At 66.7% G+C, this 20372-nt stretch overlaps 1 protein-coding gene across 1 annotated transcript; it reads right to left on the bottom strand.

Moving 5' to 3' along the window:
• Positions 1-3201: 3201 nt before the first annotated feature.
• Positions 3202-18681, bottom strand: PIWIL1 (piwi like RNA-mediated gene silencing 1). Its single transcript, XM_045843520.1, has 22 exons — positions 18597-18681; positions 17529-17598; positions 16880-17029; positions 16470-16581; positions 14174-14299; positions 13715-13929; positions 13235-13356; positions 12733-12813; positions 11925-12122; positions 11539-11650; positions 10346-10472; positions 10025-10142; positions 9526-9640; positions 8937-9124; positions 8644-8716; positions 7167-7367; positions 6972-7075; positions 6178-6248; positions 5932-6085; positions 5625-5750; positions 3842-3989; positions 3202-3725 (listed from the first exon to the last, which is right to left on the bottom strand). Exons 3-22 carry the CDS (start codon positions 16955-16957, stop codon positions 3609-3611), a joined length of 2586 nt encoding a protein of 861 aa, XP_045699476.1. The 5' UTR covers positions 16958-17029; positions 17529-17598; positions 18597-18681; the 3' UTR covers positions 3202-3608.
• Positions 18682-20372: the final 1691 nt, after the last annotated feature.

The following is a 20372-nucleotide window of genomic DNA, read 5'->3' as shown; positions in this document are numbered from 1 at the left end:
TAACAGAATATCAGCGGAGCGTATCCCCAGTGTGCGCAACGGCTGGTCATCGTGCTGAGCAGGTCAGCGCAGTTCACTGCACCAGCAGGACCAAAGGGACCTGCGCACTCTCGTCGTGTCCATGGCAGCAGGGGCCGCCCTGGACAAGGTCCACGCCTGCTCAGGAGGCAGGAAAAGAAAGAAATTCGTCTCCACCGGCGAAGGATGCAACCCACACTGCCCTCCGCCGTGAGGACTGGCCGCACCCCTTCCGTCGGGAACCGGGCGGGGTGTCCACCTGCCGGCTGGCGTCCGGCCCCGTGCGGGGCTTCTCCGGCACGGCGGGAGGGAGAAGGAAACGAGGCCGCCCACCCGCTCGGGGAAGGGGGGGGAAACGGTCCCTGTCCGCAGGCGACACGACCCTGTGCAGGTGACGCGCTCGGTGAGGTGGCAGAGGGCCGCGTCAACGTGCAGAAGTCAACTCTCGCTGCCCACCAGCAGGTGATAGTCAGAAGTGGAAAGTGAAACACTCCCACGTGACATAAAAACACGTGTGGTTGTATCAGCATCAGAGCCGTGAGAGACTCGGGGACAAATTTAACGAAGTGTGAGTGAGGCCGGAGCACTGAGAAGTGTAACTGTTGCTTAAGCGAGACCGCCACGGGGCTCCTAAATCTCCGTGGTGGCAGGCGCAGGAGTGTGGGATTCGTCACAGCTCATGGAACTGCATTCACTTACACGAAAATTGTACCTCAATGAAGCTGACTTAAGAAACGGTGGCCTGCCAGTTGGGGAAGAGGGGGAGGAGCTGGTGTCCGGAGGTTCAGAACTGCCCAGAAAGAAGGTGTCAGTGCACCTCTCTGCACGCACAGGCCCCGGGTCCCACGGAAGGTGCGAGGTGGCCCAGGAGCAACCCCCGGGACCTGGCCCTTCCTGCACAGTGTGGTCTCCGTGGGCCCAGGACCACCGGACGCCTGCCCGGGCCGTGGCTGAGGCCTGGCTGCCCCTCCCCAGGAGTCCTTTCATGGAGGGGTGGGTCGGAGACATGAGCTAGGTCGTCACCTTTGTCACTCACAAAAGACGCCGACTAAAACCAAAGCAGAAGGAAGCGGACCGGGGGAGACGGAGCCGTAGTGTCGTCTCATCAGCCTGACTCTCCAGCCGCTGAGCCACGTCCGCCCGAGGTGGGACCATGCGGCCCTGGCCGCCGGGACCCAGCCCTCCTGGCCCCTCCGCACGTCCAACTCCCGGGTCTGTGCGGGGCAAGGCAGGTGTTCCGACTCTGTCGGAAGCCGTGGCCCAGGATAAACAGGAACGCGGTCCGTGCCTCCTCTGGCTGCACTGAGTCCAGCGGCTTTGTGTCTCTTGAACGAAGTCTTCAGCTCGTGGTGAGGGAGAGCCTCCTCACTGCCCCCTTCTCAGAATTGCCACATTTCCCAAATTTTTCACGGTTTGGGAGACAGGACAGCCTTTCAACTTTAAGGGGTAGTTTAAAAACTGCTAAGAATGAGGCTTTAAGGACTAAGGTTACTGACCATTCATAAAGACCCATAAATAAAAACTAGTGCCCACATCGCCCTTTTACAGTCGCATGATTGGACTTCCTTATTTTCCTTCATACTGTGACAATTTTTGCCATTGATTTCCTTTCTCTGTCTGGCATTCTTCCGAAACTTCACAGTCCTCTGTTTTCTTCTGATGTTTAGAGACCACACAGTTCAAAAAACCTGGACTAATAGCCAAGAACCGTGTTAACAACAGTTACTAGCTCAAAGAACTAAAAACAACAAAACTTACAGTGGTTTTATTCACGGTGTTAATAAGACTGAATCCAAAAGGTATTTACTGCGCAGGACAAGCAGCCCCACTGAACTGCGGAAGCCGCTGTCCCCGTGGCCTGCACACAGTCGGCGCTGCAGCCATCCCCCGACGGGCGGTGTGTGAAGGGGTCACGACACACGACGTCCGTCCGCAAGAGGCCCAGCCGTTGCTAATATAACGAGAACGGTTTGCGTGGCATCGATGTGCCCTGGCAGCCGAGGAGCGTGGACTGGGAGGCACAGTCGTGAACAATGACGACTTCACTGGACCAGTCGGTGCAGGCGGTGGATGCCACTGAGTGAGCGTGTGCACTGTGTGGCCGTCACATTCAAAGTGACTGAGCGAGGAGAGCAACGAGTCTGCATCCAATTTTACGTTCAGCTTGAACCTTCCCCCACGGAAACGACTCACGTGGCTCAGAGGCCGCAGCTGTGGGCGCCTGCTGGTTGGCGGCTTCATCAGGACAACCTGTCTGCTAACGCATCACGTCTCATGCAGAGTTTTTTGTGAAACATCAAAGTACCCAGGCGACTCAGCCTCCCTACTGGTCAGACTTCTGGCTTTTCCCAAAACTAACATCCCCTTTGAAGGGGAAGAGACTTCAGACCATCAGTGAGATTCGGGGAAATACGACAGGGCAGCTGATGGTGACTGGGAGAACTGTGGGAGGTCCCAAGGTGCCTCCTTTGAAGGGGACTGAGGCGTCACTGTCCCGTGTACAATGTTTCTTGTATCTTCCTCAATAAAAGTCTCTATTTTCCATAGTGCATGGCTGGATACCTTCTGGCCAGGCCTCGTACAGTTGGTTACTCAGCAGCCTCGAACCCACTCTTTACAAACTTTCCCGAAACCCCCCCCAGACGTGCAGGCCCGAGCTCGGTGCAGGCACCTGCTCCCGACGGCGCCGACACCCGCGGCCGCGCTTCCTCCGGGGCTCACACTGCGGCCCACGGGGGGAAGCCCTTCCCAACGCGACTGCGCCCTGACGCCGGGCCCCGTGGTGGCTCTGGTTCAGCTCATGGCCGTGGGACAGCCTGGCCACTGCGGGTGCCCTCCAGCAGTTTGAGGAGCACATTACATGGGAAAATGCATACGCTCCCAGGAAAAACAGAAACTACGCTGTGATTCCAGCAGGTGACCATCACTTCCATTTTATTTTACAATAAATAGAATGAAGGCCCACTTGCAAAACCAAACAGTAACGCTGCGATAGACCACTGGCCTCCTGCTGCTAAAAGGTGCTAAATGTTTCTTTGAACAGAAATTTAAGTTTTCAGTTCTTCCTTGATGCCCACCCTGCGGGCCTATTTCTCCGCAGTACCCGCCCCCCGTTCCTGGTGGGCGTCCTTCAGTGGCGGCTTCCGTCCTGAGTAGGACGTACCCGAATGAAGCCGCGCCTTGTGACTGTAGTGGGCTTCCTACTTCGTGCCTTTTCTCCTTCATGTTCAAAATAAATGTCCCAAAACTAAGGTTAATGTAGGTTACAAGTAGGACTTTCTGTCACATGAAAGTACTTTCAAACAGTTAGACTCTGTTCATAAAACAAAGTGCCTTACCCATTTTCTTCCGAAACAAACAAAACTCCTGACTATGTTTGAGGCAAACAACTTAAAATATAAAATCTTAACTTCTCCCTGTGAAATAAATAGATTAGTAGCAATCGTAGAATTAAGACTCTCGACCCCCGAATTCCCTCCCCAAGTTCCAACTATGAAGAGAACGGTTAAAAAGTTAAGGCGGGGAACCCCAAAGTGGTCCCGGGGAAGGAGGAGCGCCGCTCGCCGTGGCCCCCCGTGGCCGCGCCGTGGCTACAGGTAGTACAGGCGGTTGGAGAGGGACAGGTTCGGCTCTCGGTGGATGCTCTGGCCCACGAGGAAGGCCAGCTTGTGCGCGTACTGGCAGGGCGCGGGCACGCGGATGACGCCCTTCGGGGGAGAAGACAGAGCTGCCGTCACTGCGAACGCTCACGCCCTGGGGCCCACGGCGGCCCCTGGGAAGCGGCCCTCCCGCCGGGAGCGGTGCCTCGCGGAGCGGCACTCACGGGCCAGTTGTAGTAGACGTGACACAGCTTGTACGTCAGCCTCTGGATGTGGTCCGGCTTCAGGCCGCTGTTGTCATAGATGACGTTGTAGTGTGTGGGGGACACGCTGCCGCTCCTCACTGCCTGGCTCACGATGAAGAAGTCGTACCTGGGGCCGCAAACACACACACACGCCCCGGGGACGTCAAGGCTCTCCGTTCCGCAGCTCAGGGGAGAGGACTCGGGTTCCGACAGGAGGCCGCGGACGCTGACGGCAGCCGGGTCCCCCGGGACAGGACGCGGCCGCTGCAGCCGCCTGTGACTGCGTGTGCGCGGTGCTGAGACCGGCAGCTGCCGGCACCGGGGGCGCGTCCCGGGGGCCCTGGGCACCGCTCATGCTTGCTGGGCACACCGCGGTCCGCACCTCCACGTCCACACTGCGGGGGCGGAGGCCCGGCTTCGGGCTCTGTTGCCCCAAACGCAGAGCCGTGGTTAAGCTTAACCACACGCCCGGCCCGTCTTCCTCGGTGAGGAGCACAGCGGTCTTCAGGAGGGAGGGTGTGCGGAGGGCTGTCGGTGGGACAGGGACGGGGCCCGAGGGCGCACAGACACCCGGGGTGCGGGGGCCAGGGAACACACAGCACCGGGCGGTGCCGTCCTCGCTGTGTCGCTGACCCGCCCGTGCACACGTGCTGCGCCTGGACCGGACCGAGGCCACGAGGGACCTGACTGTGCGGTGTGTTACGTCCACGGAGGCGAGAGCAATGAGAAGTCAGAACTGGTCTGCCACCGATGACGGGTTCCCAGAACGGTGAGGGTTTCGTGTGAACCAACCGAGAGAAGAGCGCCGCAGCCGAGTGGACGCGGTGCTCGGCCCCGGCGGCCAGACGGGCCCTGGCACTGACTCCAGCCCCGCGTCAAATTGGCGGCAGCAGCAGCCGGGTTTCAGTGAAAAGGAGGGGAGTTTTCCTACTTCCTGATGCAGCTTGGGTTTCTCCGCTGTGCGGGGGCCTGTGGCACCCTCAGGTGAGCGCACCTGTGCTGCACTGCGCTGCGGTGACTGCCAGCCTGACACCCGCCCGCGCATAAGGTGGAGTCCGAGTGCACGGCTCAGGGCGGCAGTTCCCGGCGCCGTCACGGGGGGCGCTGTCCGCACAGTCGGCAGTCAGTGCAGCGACGGCTCGCCCCGCTTCTACAGGGAGAGCCCACCGCACACCCGCGGCACCCCCTGGCCGACGCAGCCTCCTGGTGGCAGGTGCCTTTGAGAAAACGTCCCCACATTTCCACACAGGGTCGAGAGCCGCTCCCCACGGAGGGCGTCCTGTGGAGTCTGCGGGGCCACGCTCACGGCTCCCAGCCGAGTGCCGCGTGTGCCCGAGTGGCTGGAGCACGGCCTTCCCGCCTGCCTGCGGCACGGCAGCCCCAGAGCATGGGAGTGGCACCCACGTCCACCACAGACCCGGGTGTCCAATTTGGAGACGGCCATCTGTGGACGAGGCTCGTGTGCAGAAACGAGAGCCAGCGTCCGGCCCCAGCCCCAGCCCTCCCTCATCCCTGCATGGGGGACGAGGCCGGGCAGCCACCTGCCCGCGCACACAGAAGCCTCTGCCGGCCGCTCCCGGTGCCCGGGCAGTGAGCGTGGGCTGTGTGGGCCTCCCAGAGCCAACGGGGAAGGACGGCAGCGTGGACAGGACGTGCAGCGTGAGGACGCAACAGCGGTGTGTCAGGGCTGCCGGGACTTGGGGGCCACGCTCAGGGACATGGCAGGACCCAGCCTGCGCCTGGCCCCGTGGGCCGGACTCACCACTCCGGGCGGGTGACCTCCACGTCGATGACCGTCCCGGGCAGCGGGTTCTGGAGCCTTCCTCCAGACTGAGCGAAGAACCGGGCGTTCACGCGCTTCTTCACCACGATCACCGTCAGCCGGGGGCTGGAAGGTGGCCAGGAGCGCCCCACTCAGTGTCCGCTCGGGCGCCGGCACGCTCCGTGTGGGAAGGAGGAACACCCCCCCTTCCTGGGCCTGGGGGGAGGTCGGGGGGGTGGGATGGGGACGGCCCCGCACCCCCAGCTCGTCTCGGGCCTGAATGGGGGGCGTGGGCCGCGCCGCCTACTTGTAGCCGCGGCCCACGGACTTGAGGCAGTCCAGGAACTGCGGCACCTCGTAGTTGACCAGCGTCTTCAGCTGCCCGTCGCCCACGCCGTCGCGGTACACGATGATGCGGCTGGGCATGTACTCGTTACAGGTGTTCCAGGCGCGTAGCGCGGCTGCAGTGGGCGGGGGGGGGGTGCACTCGGGTGAGGCCGAGCAGCAGCCGGGTGCCCCCCAGCCCCCATCCCCGTCCTGGGCGGAGACCGACCTTGCAGGCACACCTTGAGCCCGTCCACCAGCTCCTGGCCCCGGTCCTGGAACACGCAGCGGGAGAACCAGCTGTGGGGAGAGAGCACAGCGGGTGGCCCGCCGCCGCAGGCCCGCCCTACCGCCTGCTCGGGGTGCGGCCGGGCCCGGCCTGCTTCTGGGCACCTGCTGACGTCTCCGACTGCTCAGGACTCCCAGCGGCAGGGACCGGCCGGCCAGTCCCCGACAGACACACTCATCGCATGCTCTTTCTCAGCCATTAGCCCCGTGACGCCATGGCTGGGGAGGGCGCTAGCTGGCTTGCATGGTAACACTGCGGGGACCCTCCTGGGCTCACACGGCAGCACCCACCGCGGCCCGCCCCATCGTCGCCCGGGGAGGCCCTCAGGACAGACGCCCCCTTTGGACACTTCAGGCCTCTGAACGTGCCCTTGGTGATGCTGACACGCCCACACTGCCCCTCCCCCCCCACGAGCCTGGTCTCACTGGTGCCCTCAGTGCTGCCAGGGGCACCGACACCGACCTCGGAGCCCCACCACACGGTGCCTGGGCCGGCTGCAGTGGGTGTGCTCTGTGTGGCACGCCCCCGCCGCAGCGAGACAACCTGAGACACGGCCTCACGGACCGAGGGCCCGTGGGGGAGGTGACAGCGATGGGGCAGCTGACGAAGGTGCCTCTCCCCGACCCCCTCGGCCCCGACGCCGGGGCTGCTGTCGGCAGGCGGGAAGTGACACACTGGCATGGCTCCGCCGCCCGGCAGGGCCCCGGCCGGCAGCCCGGGCCGTGCCTGCTCACCGGGTCATCCCCTCGTTGATGCTCGCCACGAAGCCGGCGATGGACCTCCGCCCGGCCGTGGTGTCGTGGTAGCAGTCGATGCCGACGATCATCACCAGCTTCAGCTGCAAGGGAAGCACTGCGCTCAGACGCCAGGCGGCGGGGACTCCGAGGCTCTCCGGCACGGGGACTGGCCCCGGCGGGGACGGCACTCACGGGCATGTCCACCCTCCACAGCTCCCCGCCCATCTTGCAGTTCATCTGCAGGGCGATCTTCGTGGCGATGGCCATGACCGTCTGCTGCTTGCCCAGGGTGCGCGCCACCACGCACTGGCTGGGGGTGGGGCAGTCCGTGCACAGGTACTTCTTGATGGCGTCGTACTTGTCCTTCCGGTTGCTCGACAGCAGGCAGACCACCTGCGGGCAGACGGACGGAGAACGCGGGCACTGGGGAGGCGGCTTGGGGGGCCACAGAAGCCACCCCCCGGGAGCAAGGATAGCCATGCGGTTTCCACGCGTCTGTGCTGTGCGGCTGTGAAGCGTGACATTAGCCTTCGCTGCCTGCTCGCTGCATTCGGCCGACAGGTGCTGGTACGCACACACGTGGGGCCCACGGCCATGCCCCGCGCCACCTGGGCGCCGGTCCCACAGGCTCGACACCCCCCCGGGGCCGCTGCGGATGGGCCCAAGGCGACCCAAGCAGGGGTGGCTGACGGGCGGATGGGGGGCTTTCTGCCACTCTCCGTTCCCACACACAGCCCCCGGGGAGGCCCCTCGGTTCACAGCTTTCGTACCGCAGGGCTCGGGCTGGAGAGCCCGTCACACCACGGGGCGTCCTAGGGAGCCCGTGGCCAGTCGGGAAACCAAACCTGACCTCCGAATGCGGCCCCCCGGAGTTGGCGGGAGCTGGCGGAAGGGCGCCGAGGGCGGGGACAAGTTGAGCAGGTGCTGGCGGTCTCGGGCACAGTGGGGCGTCCTGACTCTACCAGAGCGCCCGGTCTTCCCTGACGCGCCATGCACGCCAAGCGGAGGTGCCGGGAGCTGACGGAGGCGCTGACGCACCCCATGAGGGGACACGTGCACACACTGTGCACTGTGAAGCTGACGGTCCCTGCCAACGGCACCTCAGGAGGGCAGGGAGATACGCCACCCCCTGCCCCGCCCCGCTCTGGCTCTGAGCTGACGTGCTGCGGCTGGACACAGTGGTGACTCTCCCGTGTCCCTGGGTCACACGCCCGGCTCCCACCCCCTCTCCCCCTTGCCTGGTGGAGCCCTCTCGTGCCCCCTGCGTCCCAGACAGAGGGGCAGGAACCTGCCTTCAGTGGCAGGGGCACGGCCCACGAGGGCACGGGCTGTGCCCGGCCACCCCACAGTCACACTCCGTGTGCGGAGCGTCCGAGGCCGGATGTGCCCGCTGTTCCCCCCATATGTTCTAGAACAATGGGAACCATTGGGTCCAAGCAAATTCGAGGCGGCCTGTCTCCCCACACCTCTCGGAGCCACAGTTGCCGACCCCGGGGCGCCGGGTGGAGCCCGCGTGGACTTGGAGGCCGGAGGGAGGTGACACACACGCTCCGTGGCCGGGCTGGGGGCCTGGCTGGGACGTCTGGAGAGTGACCTCGAGCTGCAGGACCTCCACGCGCCCCGGTCCGACCAGGCGCTCCGGCAGCCGCCGGGGCTGCCGGCTACTCACTATCTGGGTGTCCGACGTGACCTTCTGCTGCAGGACCCTCAGGTAGGCCTCCGTCCTGTCGTCCACCTCGATCCTGGATGGGAAACGTGTGACCCAGCACCGAGAGGGGGACCGACCCGGCGCCCACGGGGAAGTTCTGCCCCGCTGTCCGAGGTATGCGAGGACACGCCAGGGCGGGCGGGCCGCTCTGCTCGGACCCGCACGAAGATCGGCCACTGACGCTGTGCACGCTCCCCTGTCTGAGCCCCGTGCTCTCCCCGTGCCCGCGGCCCGCGGCAGGGGCGGCAGCTCACATTATGGCCTTCTTCATCTGTATGCCCATGGCCGGCGTGACTTTGAACAGGTTCTGGATCAGCGAGTTGGCCGCCTCGTAGTTCCGCCTGGTGTACACCAGCAGCCAGTTGTCCAGGGGCTTCACGCTGATCAGCGGCGCGCCCCTCATCTCCTTGGACCAGTCGGCGAACTGGGGGTTGTACTCGAACTGGGAGAGAGTCAGAGACACGGTGACGCCGCCTGCGTGCCCCGGGAGCGGGCCGGAGAGTTGCCGCTGACCCCCAGGCGCCTCCTCACACCCGGGCTGCAGGGGCGGACACAAGGCGCCCGGTGGGGAGGAGACACGGAGGGTCCCGGAAGGACCGTGGCAGCTCAGGGCTCTCCACGTTAAGAGCTGCCACCCAAGCTCGGCCTGGCACCGGACGGCCTCCGAGGTGTCCCCGGCCGCGCCCTCTGACCACGGCCTCCTCACGTTCGCCCGCGGCCTCCGCGGCTGCTCGGCTGTCAGCAGAGGGCGGGGTGGTGGGGGCCGCCGCTGCCGCTCTCCTGCTGGCCGAGCAGGCCTCTGCCCCGGCCCACCCCCCCCAGGGACAGCGGGGGCCGCCTTACGGTTTTCCCGCCTTGGTGGATCTTCTCTGCTTGCAGGATCCTCCCCGAGAAGGACAGCAGGTTGGAGTCGAAGCTCAAGCCCCAGTCCCGAAGCTCCCTCTGCACGTTGTCGTCTCTGCCGACGGGGGGCGTCCGAGCGTCAGCAGGCAGGAGCATGCCCCCCCGGCAGAGTGGGCCCCGGCCACGCCGCCTCGGGGCCGGGGCCCGGCACCGCCGCGGAGACACGGAGACACAGAGCGCCATCCGTGTCCACGGTCCCCACCCCCCGGCCCCTCGACGGGAAATTCCGGGGCCCGAGCCCCCTCCGTGGAGTGAACCCCCGGCGTTGAACAGAGAGCACGGAGCTGCCCGAACCCACTGGGCTGCGTCGCCACCCTTCCCCGACAGAGAATTCCCCAACACAGGACTCGGCAGAGCCGCGGGTGCCAGACGTCCCCGCTGCTCCCTCCCTCCCTCCCGCCGAGACTCTGCTGCCCCCCTCCCCCGTGGGGGTGCGTACTTGTGGATGTAGTCGATGAGCCGCCCCACCTCCCGCTGCCTCTGCTCGGGCGTCAGCCGCGTGTGCACCGCCAGGTCCTTCATCACGGTGAAGTCGTTGCGCATCTTGTCGGTCAGGCCTGCGGGGAAGACGCGCGCAGGCCTCGTCCCAAGGGTCCGGGGCGGCACCTCGGTGGTCCGAGTGCGAGGTGGGGTGGGGGAGGGCCCCAGGGAGACGCGGCAGCTTCCAGGGTTCTCCGGGGACAGGAGGGGCGCGGGGAAACGCTGTGAGGCTGACCCGGGAACGCCCGCCCCGCGGCCCCCCACCACGCCCTGCCCCCACCTGTGAGGTAGCAGAGCTCCGGGATGAGCATGGCGGGGCCGGGCAGAGTGCCACCGGGGCCCCTCCTCCGCTTGGGCTGACTGACCAGCACCGGCTGCTTCAGGTCGGTGATCTCCTGGTTGTATTGCTGTTCGGGGGAGAGCCTGGTCACCATGCACGGGGAAGGCCTCCGGCGACGTGCCAGTGGGCAGAGATGGCGGCCGCCTGAGGCCGGGGCCGGGCCGAGCGCACACCGGTGCCCAAGCCCAGCCTTGCGCACGCACTGCCGACCCCCGTGTCCAGAGGGCTCCCCACTCGGCAACTCTGGAGCCGTCACAGTCTGCTCCCCAGCCCGGGCCCACCTGCCCACGGCCCTGTCCTGTGCCCAGCGCCCCGCTCGCACCGTGAGCGTTCCGAGCAGCTCTGCCCCCGCCGTGAGAGGTGCACCGGGCCTCCCTGGGGCGCGAGCCTCTTCTCCCCGGTCTCGGCTCCTCACAGCAGACTGTGGGCCCCTGCCTACCCCATCCTCCTGTACCAGGACTAGCTTCCGGCCGCCTGGCTCGTCAGTTGAGAGGCCGCGAGTCCCAGCCCATCCGCGACTTGGTCTGTGCTGCGCTCTCTGCCAGCCCCCGATCTCGTCTCGCCCCAGCAGGACGCAGGGGCGGGACCTGCGTGCCGCAGGGGGCCGGGACCCGGCTGGCCTCACGGGACACGTGCTGCCACGTGAGCGTCTCGTCGTGCTCCGGCCCATCGGGGTCTCTCCCTGCCCTTCGACTCGGGCGTTGCTCCCTTCAGCGGGCTCTGGGCCCCGTCTAGACTTGTCTCCGTCAGGCCAGGGTCAGCGGGCGGCCCAGGACCGGGCCCACCAGCGCGGGACGGGCCCACGGAGCCGCCAGGATGCACGTGCAGCGGGAGCACAGCCGATGCCCAGGGCGCCCAGGCCCTCACCAGGCCCCCAGGCGGGTTCGAGACCACCGAGGTCAGGACGGGGGACGGTGAGCCGAGCAGTCTCCCGCGGCGTGCACCCCTAGGTGTCCACCCACCCGCACGCCCCGCGCACGCTCGACTGCCGGAGGAACCCGGACGGGCTCGCGTGGCAGCGCTGCCCTGCAGGGCCTGCCGTCACCTGCTCCAGCGGGCGAGCCGCGGGAAGCTCTGCCCCCACGCGCCTGCGCCTCCGCTGCACCCGGGGCCCCGGGGCCGTGGCTCCTCACCTTCCTGTAGTACTCGAGGAAGCTGACTTCGGAGCCGTCCGCCTTCTTAAAGGTGCTGTTGGGGTTCTGGTCCCAGTCGATGTCGTCCACGCGGTACGTCTTGTTGTTGTACCTGTGGGACGGGGCGCTCACTGGTGCTTCCTCGCCGGGCACAGGGAGAGGACAGCTGCGGGTCACTGTGCAGCACGCGGGTCACGGGAAAGGGGAGAACCTCTCACAGACCGTGGTGCTGGACTGGACGACTGGACTGCCAGGAGAAAACCCAGGGAAAACCGAGCGGGCGGAAGTCATGTGGTGCCTGGCCTGTGCGGAGCACGCCCCCGAGACCGCCGTCCCCACCCCCTCGTCCCCGAGGACCGGCCCGTGCCCGAGGACCGGCGGCTCACTTGGTGAGGACGATGAGGCCGACCAGCTCCTTGGACACCTGCTCCTGGAAGCGGCGCTCCTCCGTCTGCTGGTACAGGCTGAGCATGAAGTCCAGCACGGTCTCGCTGCGCAGCACCTTGTGGCTCACGTCCGTGCACAGCATGATGCTGTTCTCGTACTGCAGGATGGAGGTCGTGAAGCCGGGCCAGATCACCAACCTGCGACACACACCGCTGTCCGCTCACGCGGCCGCGCCGGCACCGCCGCCCGCTGGTGCCGCGGTCCCGAGGTTGTCGCCGAGGGAGCTCGCCCACTGCCGGGTTTTGCACGGCTTCGGGTGGAGACCTGTCTTGGTGAGATCTCCAGCAGCGAACGCCCCTCCTTCCCAGTGATTTTATAAGCTGCACTGTCAGCGAACGTGCTGGCTGTGCTCAAGCATTCCGCATCCGGGCCCACGACTGGAGAAGTCTGGCGGAAACGCCCCGAACCACTGTGACCAAGCAAAGCGCTGGGCCGCCGCCTCGGTGCCCGCCTCCTCCCGGGGCAGCCCTCCCTGGTGTCCTGGCGGGCAGCGTCCGCCCCCGAGCGCGCGCACGGGCTCCGCGTGAGGCGGCGGCGCGTGTCCCCGGGACACGTGCCCTCCCAGCCGTGCCTTTAGAGCCCGGGGGCTCCGGGCTGTCTCCCCTGCTGTTCACGCCCAGGTCATGTCACGCCGTGTGACGGGCACTGGCCACGGCCCCAGGAGTCAAGTGGGTCATTTCGAGTTTAAGTGCCACCTTGAGGTTGGGGACGAGGCCCGAGGGCTGGCCCCCCGCAGCCCGCACGCACCTGTGGTTGGGGATGTCGATCGGGTCGCTCGGGTTATAGTAGTTCCGCCCGATCTGCTGCAGGTTCATGATCTTCAGCAGCCTGGGGGCCGGGGCGGGGGGCGGCAGGCAGTGAGTGCGGGATGTAGTTTGGATTTGGGGAGGGAGGGGTCTGCACCGAGGGTGCACTGCAGGGCCTGCGTCTGCCCCCACGGCCAGCAAGCAGACCCGAGTGGGCTGCACCCACCCTGCCTCTTGAGCGGGTCCCCCCCCAGCCCGCCCCGGGGAGGGGGAGGGGGCGGGGCATCGGCAGTGGGCACTGCCCGCTGAGTGGAGGGGTCTTCCTCCAGAAATCACGTGGCCGGACGGGGAGGCCGAAGGCGGAGAGGCCTGCCCGGGGCCCCGGGTGAGTCCCGTGTCGGCGCCCCACGCCCTGAAGGGTGACGGCGTGACCGCCACCGCAGAGCCGCATGGGCCCCCCCATCCTGTGCACATCCCCCTCCCCCCGAGGGGCGCGGGCGCACCTCCGGAAGATGATGTTGTAGAACTGCAGGCAGGTGGGCGACGTGGGCGGGAGCTCGTTCGTGAGCGTGATGGTCACCCGCACGTGCTCCCCGTTGCGCGTCTGACTGAACACCTCAGTCACCTGGGGCCGGGGGTGATTGGGGGGTGAGGGACGAGGAGGGGACTGTCCAGAGAGAACGGAGCCGGCCGTGCCCCACTTGCTCCCGGGGCAGAGGTGGCGAGCACAGGGCGTTTCTGACGACCGGGGGAGGGCGGCCGGGCGGGAGGTGTGCGCAGGAAGTGTGCGCGGGCACCGAGCGCCGCTGCGTGGTGGCCACGAGGGTGACACGCCGGTGACAGCAACACACCCTCTGGGGCCGTCTCAGGTCCCATCATGCGGGAGCCCCCGGGGTTTCCCCCGAGAGCTCCCCCAGGCCGCGGCGCTTCTGCTCGGAAGCGGAGACCCCACCCCCCTCCCCCCAGCACGGCCCGGAAATAACCTTGTGCTGCAGCCGCTTGGGCAGGAACAGGATGGTGCCGTCGAAGGCGTGGCACCTGCCGATGAGGTCCTCGTGCTGGAAGAGCAGGGCGGAGCGCAGCCTGCGGGCCTCCATCAGCGGGTTGTAGTCCACGTGGTACTGGTACAGGGCCCACTGCGGGCGCGACGTCAGCCGGAAGTGGTTGGTGCTGAGCCGCACGATGATGCCCGAGGAGCCTGTGGGGGCGGGTCCCGCGCTGAGCCCGGCTCCGCGTCGGCCCCTCCCGGACCCCTCTCCTTCGGGCCCTGCGCCCGGCTGCTGTGAGGGTGGAGCGGCCACGGCGGGCGGCCTCCCTGACGCCCACCCCTGGGGACCGCTGCCCCAGCTGCGTCCGTCCGCGCACGCCCGGGAAGAAACCCTCCCAGCTGACCCCGGGCCGACCTCGTCCCGGCGGAGGGAGCCGCGCCCCCCCCAACCCACCTGTCTTCGACTCCCTCACATGGTCGATGTGCTGTCTCGTGTTCACGCCGAGGTCGTGGAAGTCTCGGCGGCGGCCCCCCCTCTCCGCTAAGGACAACTCCTGAAATCCGGCAGAAATCTGGAGTTCTTGAGGCAAAGGGAAGCAGACGGCAGCCGGAGTGAGAGGGAGCTCGCGGGGAGGAGCCCGGCCCCGCCCCGACCGCAGCAGCAGGGGGGCTCTGGCACGACCCTTCGACCCCGTGTGGGTGCCACCGCCTGCAGAGACGTTCCCTGTGGGTCCGGCCCCTCTCGAACCACCGACCAACCGAGGGTGACAACCCCCGGCAGCGCGGTGACTTTCAAATGACAGTCACTTCGGAGCACTTCACAGGAGCGGCTGGTCGGCCGGTTCAGGCCCCTCTGCAGGCCGAGGGGCTCCGCGCAGAGGCCCTGTAGGCCCCCACCCGCCGCCCTCCGGCGACTCCAGACTCTCCCCGCAGGCTCTGCGCCCGTGTCCAGGGCCTCGACTGACTGCACGGCCGGGCCGGGCCCCGAAGCTGACCTGACAGCAACAGCAGGTCAGAAAGGCTGGGCTTGAGATTTTCCCTGAAAAGTTGTGAATGTCTTAAAAAGAATCATCTCTGGACACGGAAACCTGAGTGTAAGCTCCTGACCAGAAACGACAATGGAGCCCGCTCCCCTGGCTGCGGGCGGCCACGCTAGTGCTCCACGTGGCCCGAGTGGGACTGGCTGTCAGCCTGCACAGACGGCAGACTTCTGAGTGGCTGACACTGGCCTCTGCTGCTGTGGCTCAATGGGTTGAGTGCTGGCTTGCGAACCAAAGGGTCGCTGGTTCGATTCCCAGGCAGGGCACTTGCCTGGCTTGGGGACCAGGTCCTCAGTATGGGGCACATGGAAGACAACCACACGTCGATGTTTTTCTTCCTCTCTTTCTCCTTCCCTACCCCTCTCTCTAAAAATAAATTTAACAAATCTTTAAGCACAGCTGACATGCTGCATAGTCTGTATTGGCCCCCAGCGTGTGGGGGCGGCATGGCGGTTCGATGCCTGTGATCCCGGTGTTTCCAGCACCCGCCCGGCACCGCACACAGCTCTTGCCACCTCACTGACTGCGGTCCCTGTGCCGAACCTTCCAGCCCCTGCTGGCCCCGGGGTCAGTCTGTAGTGGCCAGTGGGTGCCTGTCAGTCCCGTCACCTCTTTCACCCCGTTTACCTGACCCTCACAGGTCGGGAGCATCATGAACACCCACTGTGTGTGGGGACCGCCAGCACCGGCACAGGTGCCACGGGAGCTGCCGCCCGGTGCCTCACCGCCCACAAGGGGGGACAACTGTCCCCTCCCTCAGGGACCACGCCGACAGAGGCCAGCGGCACAGGTGACAAAGGAGAGAAACGGGCTCCCCACCCTCCCTGCCAGCCTGTGCCCCACGGTGCCCCGTCCTCTCGCCCCTCCGTTCGCTGTCCCCAGCCCCACGGCACCGACGGGTGAGGAGGAGGGCTCCGCCCGTGCGGCCAAGGAGGGGCTCTTCCGTCCCGTCACCAGGTGCCCCACTGTCTTGTGACACCAGCGGTGCCCGTCACAGGTCAGTGCACACCACTGCCGGGGGCAGACTCCCCTGCACACTCACGCTCGCTCGCGCTCACGCACGTCACTGGTCGCAGCCCAGTGCTTGGGGCCCGTGGGGGCCCGTCGCCGCAGGAAGCGGAGCAGGGAGCAGCCCCGTCTCCCGGCCGCCCCCGCGCCTCACACTGACCCCCGGACGGGGGTCTGGTTTCCTGGTGAGAAAGAGGACGAGCCGCGGCCGAGAGGATGCCGGCGGCACACACGCAGGTAATTCATTCCCGCAACAACGCGGCGACACCGCGCAGCGCTGGGAATCCGAACCGGCGTCGGATTCTGCCGGCGGTCAGGGCTTTGATCTCAGTCACACGAGAGTTTTACATAAACCAAGGCACCGAGTGCCGACCTGGGTCCAGCTCGTGACCCCACCCCACAGGGGTCACGAGTGTGCTCTGAAGTGGCTTGAAACACACAGTCAGCACCCGTGCCGTGGGTTTACCGTTCAGTTCCCTTGTGGCAGCCGGGGCCGCCGAGGACACGCCTTTTCATTCGGTGGGAGGAGAGGCGCCCTCCGCCCCGCGGCGGGCGGGCGGCCTTGCAGGGGAGGGGCGTGAGGGGCCCCTCCTTTGGGGTCCGTGCGCTGTTTGCCGCCTCACGCCGCACACACGCTTCCCACTCTTCCTTCACCTGTGACCCCTTCACCTGTGACCCCTTCACCTTGTGTGACCCCTTCACCTTGTGACTTGGCTGTTGCTCCCACTGGTCCTCTCTGTCGTCCCAGGCCGACGGGCTCCCCCTCGGCCAGCGGCTGCGGCGGCCGCGGCGGCCGGTACCCAGGCTGCTGGCCCTGCGGCCCCAGGCAAACAGAGAAGAGGGCTCTCTCTCAGTCGAGGGCCCCCAGGCGTGCGATGACACAACTCCATGCGGCCAAGGCGGCCCGAGTCAGTCATCACGTGGTTTATCACGGGCGCTGCAGGGAGGTCACCGGGGAAAGCCGAGGAGAACGGGGCCTCCGCTGCCCTGCTGGTCCCCCCCTCCTCCCCCCTCCTCCCCGTGGCCGACAGGCCGGTCCAGCACCCACGTGGGTGGCGGCGGAGCCACGGGGCAGCCCCGGGGGGAGTCGAGGTGGGGAGGGCAGCACTCACCGCGGCGGCCCCCACGTGCTGCGCTGTCTCCTGGCCGCGGGCCCTCCCTCTCGCTCGCGCCCTCGCGCGCCCCGTCATCGTCCTTCCTCCTCGGACGGAGACTCAGCGCCCACGGCCGCCCCCGGCCGTCGCAGTGCCACCCGTCTGCGGCTGTGAGATGAGCACGCGGGGCACTGCTTGTTCCTGACGCTCAGCCCCTCCCGCGGACTGAGCGCTGCCTGTGGGCGGGCGGCGGACACGCAGCACGTCCCACACGGCAGTGGGCCCGTCAGCGTGGCAGACGCGGGGGGGGGGGGTTCTGTCATCTTCCGTGGGCCTGGCTGGGCATGGGGCAAGGTCCCTGCCCGCCCCCCACCATGGTCCTTGCACGCCGGCTGCCTCCTCCTGGGTCTCCCCCAATCCCACCCTGACCTCTTTCCTGCGGGGTGTCACTGTGCCTGTGGCCTTCAAAGGAACACGCCGGGGCCACCTCTCTCTGACCTCCCACACTGGCGCAGGGCACCTGACCTAGCCACTCTCTCCTGTCTGTGGTACCACGTGACTGTCCCCCCCCCCACCCCCAGGAAGGCGGCAGCCTCGGGTCAGGAAGGGCAGCGGCCCCAGGGCTGCGCAGGCCCTGCTCCTGCAGGAAGCGGGCTCCAGCCCTCACCTGCGGATGCGTCGAGGTGAGCCCGCTGCCCAGGTCACGTGACGACGCACGCGGAGCGCTCACCAAGTACCTGCACACAGAGAGCATTCAACCAATGTTAGCCCCGGGGGAAAGGAAGGTAAACTTGCACATTTCTTAAAGTTTAACGGAGGAAAGAAGCAGAAGGCTTTCACAAAGGAGGAGGCAGGACCTACTGTCGTGCTCAGGAGACCTGCCTCCGTTGCAGCCGACCTTTACCCTGGGGTGGGGGGTCTGGGGCGGCTGCCCTTCGGCTGCCCGAGAGGGGCGCCCCAGCCGCGCAGACACCCCGCGGGGACCGCGGGGGCGCAGAGGCTCCAGCAGCAGGCTGGACAGCCGCACGCACAGACGCGCTGCTGCGCGCCGGGCTGGGTTTCACCGGCTTCGAAAGCGCTCGTCCCACCACCCCCTTCCTGGGCAGACACGGCGGGCGGCACCCCCTGACTTCCTGTCACGTCCGCTCAGCCCACCCGATTGCAAAGCCCCTCCCCGCCCGGCCTCACTGGGCGCGCCCAGCGCAGCGCGACCGGCCACGGCGGCACCGGGGCGCTGGGGCTCCGACTGCAGCAAAACCCCCCCGAGCCCGAGCCCGAGCCCCCTCCGCCCGCTCCAGGCTCAGCCCCGCGCTGCGCGGCCCGGCTGCGCCTGCGCCTGCGCTCGGAAACCCGGTGACGGCCGGCCTGGCCTGGCCTGGCCTCGCCAGCAGGGGGCGCGCGAGAGGCGCCGGGGCGGCAGCCCACCCCCGCCCGGGCCGGAGGCTCCAGGTGCCGCCGCTGACGGCCCAGCCCCGGCCCCCGGGGCGCTGCACACCGCGGCGCAGGCCGTCCCGGCGCTCGGCTCCCGGGTCCCTGCGACCGATCGCGTGGCCACCCCGAGGGAGGCAGGGGCGCGGGCCTCCTGGCAGGTGACTCCGCCTGCGGCACAGCCGCCCGGCCCAGGCGGCCGCCCCGCGCCCCATCCCCAGCCTCCGGTCGCCGCGCCCACGGGCCGGCTTCTCGGCCGCCGGCCCCGGCCGGGAGCGCCGGGCAGAGGCCCCGCCCGCCGCCTCACCAGGCCCGCCGGACAGAGCCAGGGGAAGCGACGCCACGGGGGGCGCGGGGCTGCGGCGGCCCTCGGAGCTCCGTCAGCCTGGCCGCCGCCCGCGCACTAACTGTCCCCAACGGTTACCCGCGCCGGATCCCTCCGCGCCGGGACTTGGCGCCCCGGGCGCCGACGCCGGCGGCCCGACTCGGCCGGGCCGGGAGGGACGCCCCGCGGTGGGCGGCGCACTGCGGGCGACCCGCGCGGGCGCGGGCGCGGCCCTCTTTTTCCGGGTGGACGGACACCGGCTTCAAAGGGCCAACTGCGGCGCACGTGACAGGGGACGAACGTCGAGGCGGGCGGCTCGCGCTGCGCGCTGATTGGCTGCGGCCCGCACCGCGGTTCCCAGGCGAGCCCCGCCCACGCCGGGCCTCGTCCCGGGCTGCCCAGGGCCCACGTGCTCCCTGCAGCCCGGCGCAGGTGGGCTTGGCGGGCGGGGCCCGGTTCGCGCTCAGCCAGGACACAGTCCCGTGCACGAAGCCCACCTTCCAAAACTCCGAACTGCGGCCGGGAGCGCTTTGAGCGCTGCGCAGTGGGATGGTGACTGCATCTTGGGCTGGCCCTTACATTTAGAAGTTAACGCACTCATCAGCTACAGAAATGAGGTTAGAATTTTGCACCCCGCACCCCCCTGCAAAATAAAATGGCATTGAGAGGCCAGGATGGCAGGCGGCTGCGTACCTAAGACGTTTAAGTTTCCGAGTCAACGGACAAACTGCGTGCCGAGGGCGTGCGCGTCCACGTGCAAGGCAGAGGTCCCCCCTGTGCCTGCCTCGCAGTTTGCCCCGCCGCCCCCGGAGATTCCGGCTCGGCGGCTCCGTGGGTGGGACCCACGCACTTGCATCTCTAACCAGTTTCAGGTGGTGGTTCTGCACCTGGTCCGGGGTCCATGTCGATGGGAGCTCCTCAGCCAGATGCCCGAGCGGCCGCCGCGGGAGTCTGCGTTGTTTTTGGGCAAACCCATTGCAAAGAGTGAAAAACAGAAGAAAATTGTTTGTCAGCTTGAAAGTGTGGCTGATGGAAACTAATTGTGTGACTAGTTGTGTCTTATTCAATACCTTTTATAACAAAGTGTAGGGGCAAGTGGCTTGTTTTAAAGCTGCATTCATACAGCAAACACGCTGTTTTTATTCACTTAAGAGCGCACATGTCGGTGGAGGTGGGGAGTGGGTGGGCTGGACGAGGCCTTAGTCTCCCTGAGGCACCCCCTGCCCCCCAGTCCTACAACCGTGTCTCTGGGTGAAAGGAGCCGGCTGGATTTCCCGGTTTCCCGCATTAGCTTGGTTGTGGAAATCCCCGGGGGAAGCTCTGCAAAGCGCACACTCTCCCAGAGCAGGCTGATTCGGCAGGCCTGGGACGGGAGGAAAGAATTTTAATGAGAGGCACTTGAGTCTCTTGGCGAGTTCTCCGATCCTGACACTATTCACACTTAATGTACGAGAAAAGGCAAGACGCTTAAAGATAGGGCTAATTTGGGGCAAAAAGAAAAACCCGGGCTCGCAAGGGTTTGCACTTTTTATAAAATAAAAGGCACAACTTGGAATATACTATGAAATTGAGCTTTTGCAGGGTGTCAGATTTTGGCGGGAAAGATGTTCTGTGACGTGGCCAGCAGGGGGCGCAATAAAACAAGAAATAGATCTTTGCAGCCCGAACCGCAGGGGATAGGAAATACCCGGAGCGGACGTTAGAGGGTAGACGCGGCACTTTTCCCTCTGTGTTTATTTCGCCTGTGCATGCTGGAAC

Source organism: Phyllostomus hastatus, unplaced genomic scaffold, assembly GCF_019186645.2.
Source record: "Phyllostomus hastatus isolate PE091 unplaced genomic scaffold, TTU_PhHast_1.1 phas_contig_1162, whole genome shotgun sequence".
In the NCBI taxonomy this organism is placed as follows: Eukaryota; Metazoa; Chordata; class Mammalia; order Chiroptera; family Phyllostomidae; genus Phyllostomus; species Phyllostomus hastatus.
This window is presented reverse-complemented; position numbering and strand designations above follow the sequence as displayed.

Excerpts from the sequence above, each read along its gene's own strand:
- PIWIL1 (XM_045843520.1), bottom strand. The coding sequence starts at position 16,957 with ATGACGGGGCGCGCGAGGGCGCGAGCGAGAGGGAGGGCCCGCGGCCAG. Across the intron at positions 13,357-13,714 it reads CCAAGCGGCTGCAGCACAAG|GTGACTGAGGTGTTCAGTCA; the intron begins GTTATTTCCGGG and ends CCCCGGCCCCAG. Across the intron at positions 7,076-7,166 it reads TGTGGAGGGTGGACATGCCC|CTGAAGCTGGTGATGATCGT; the intron begins GTGAGTGCCGTC and ends CTTCCCTTGCAG.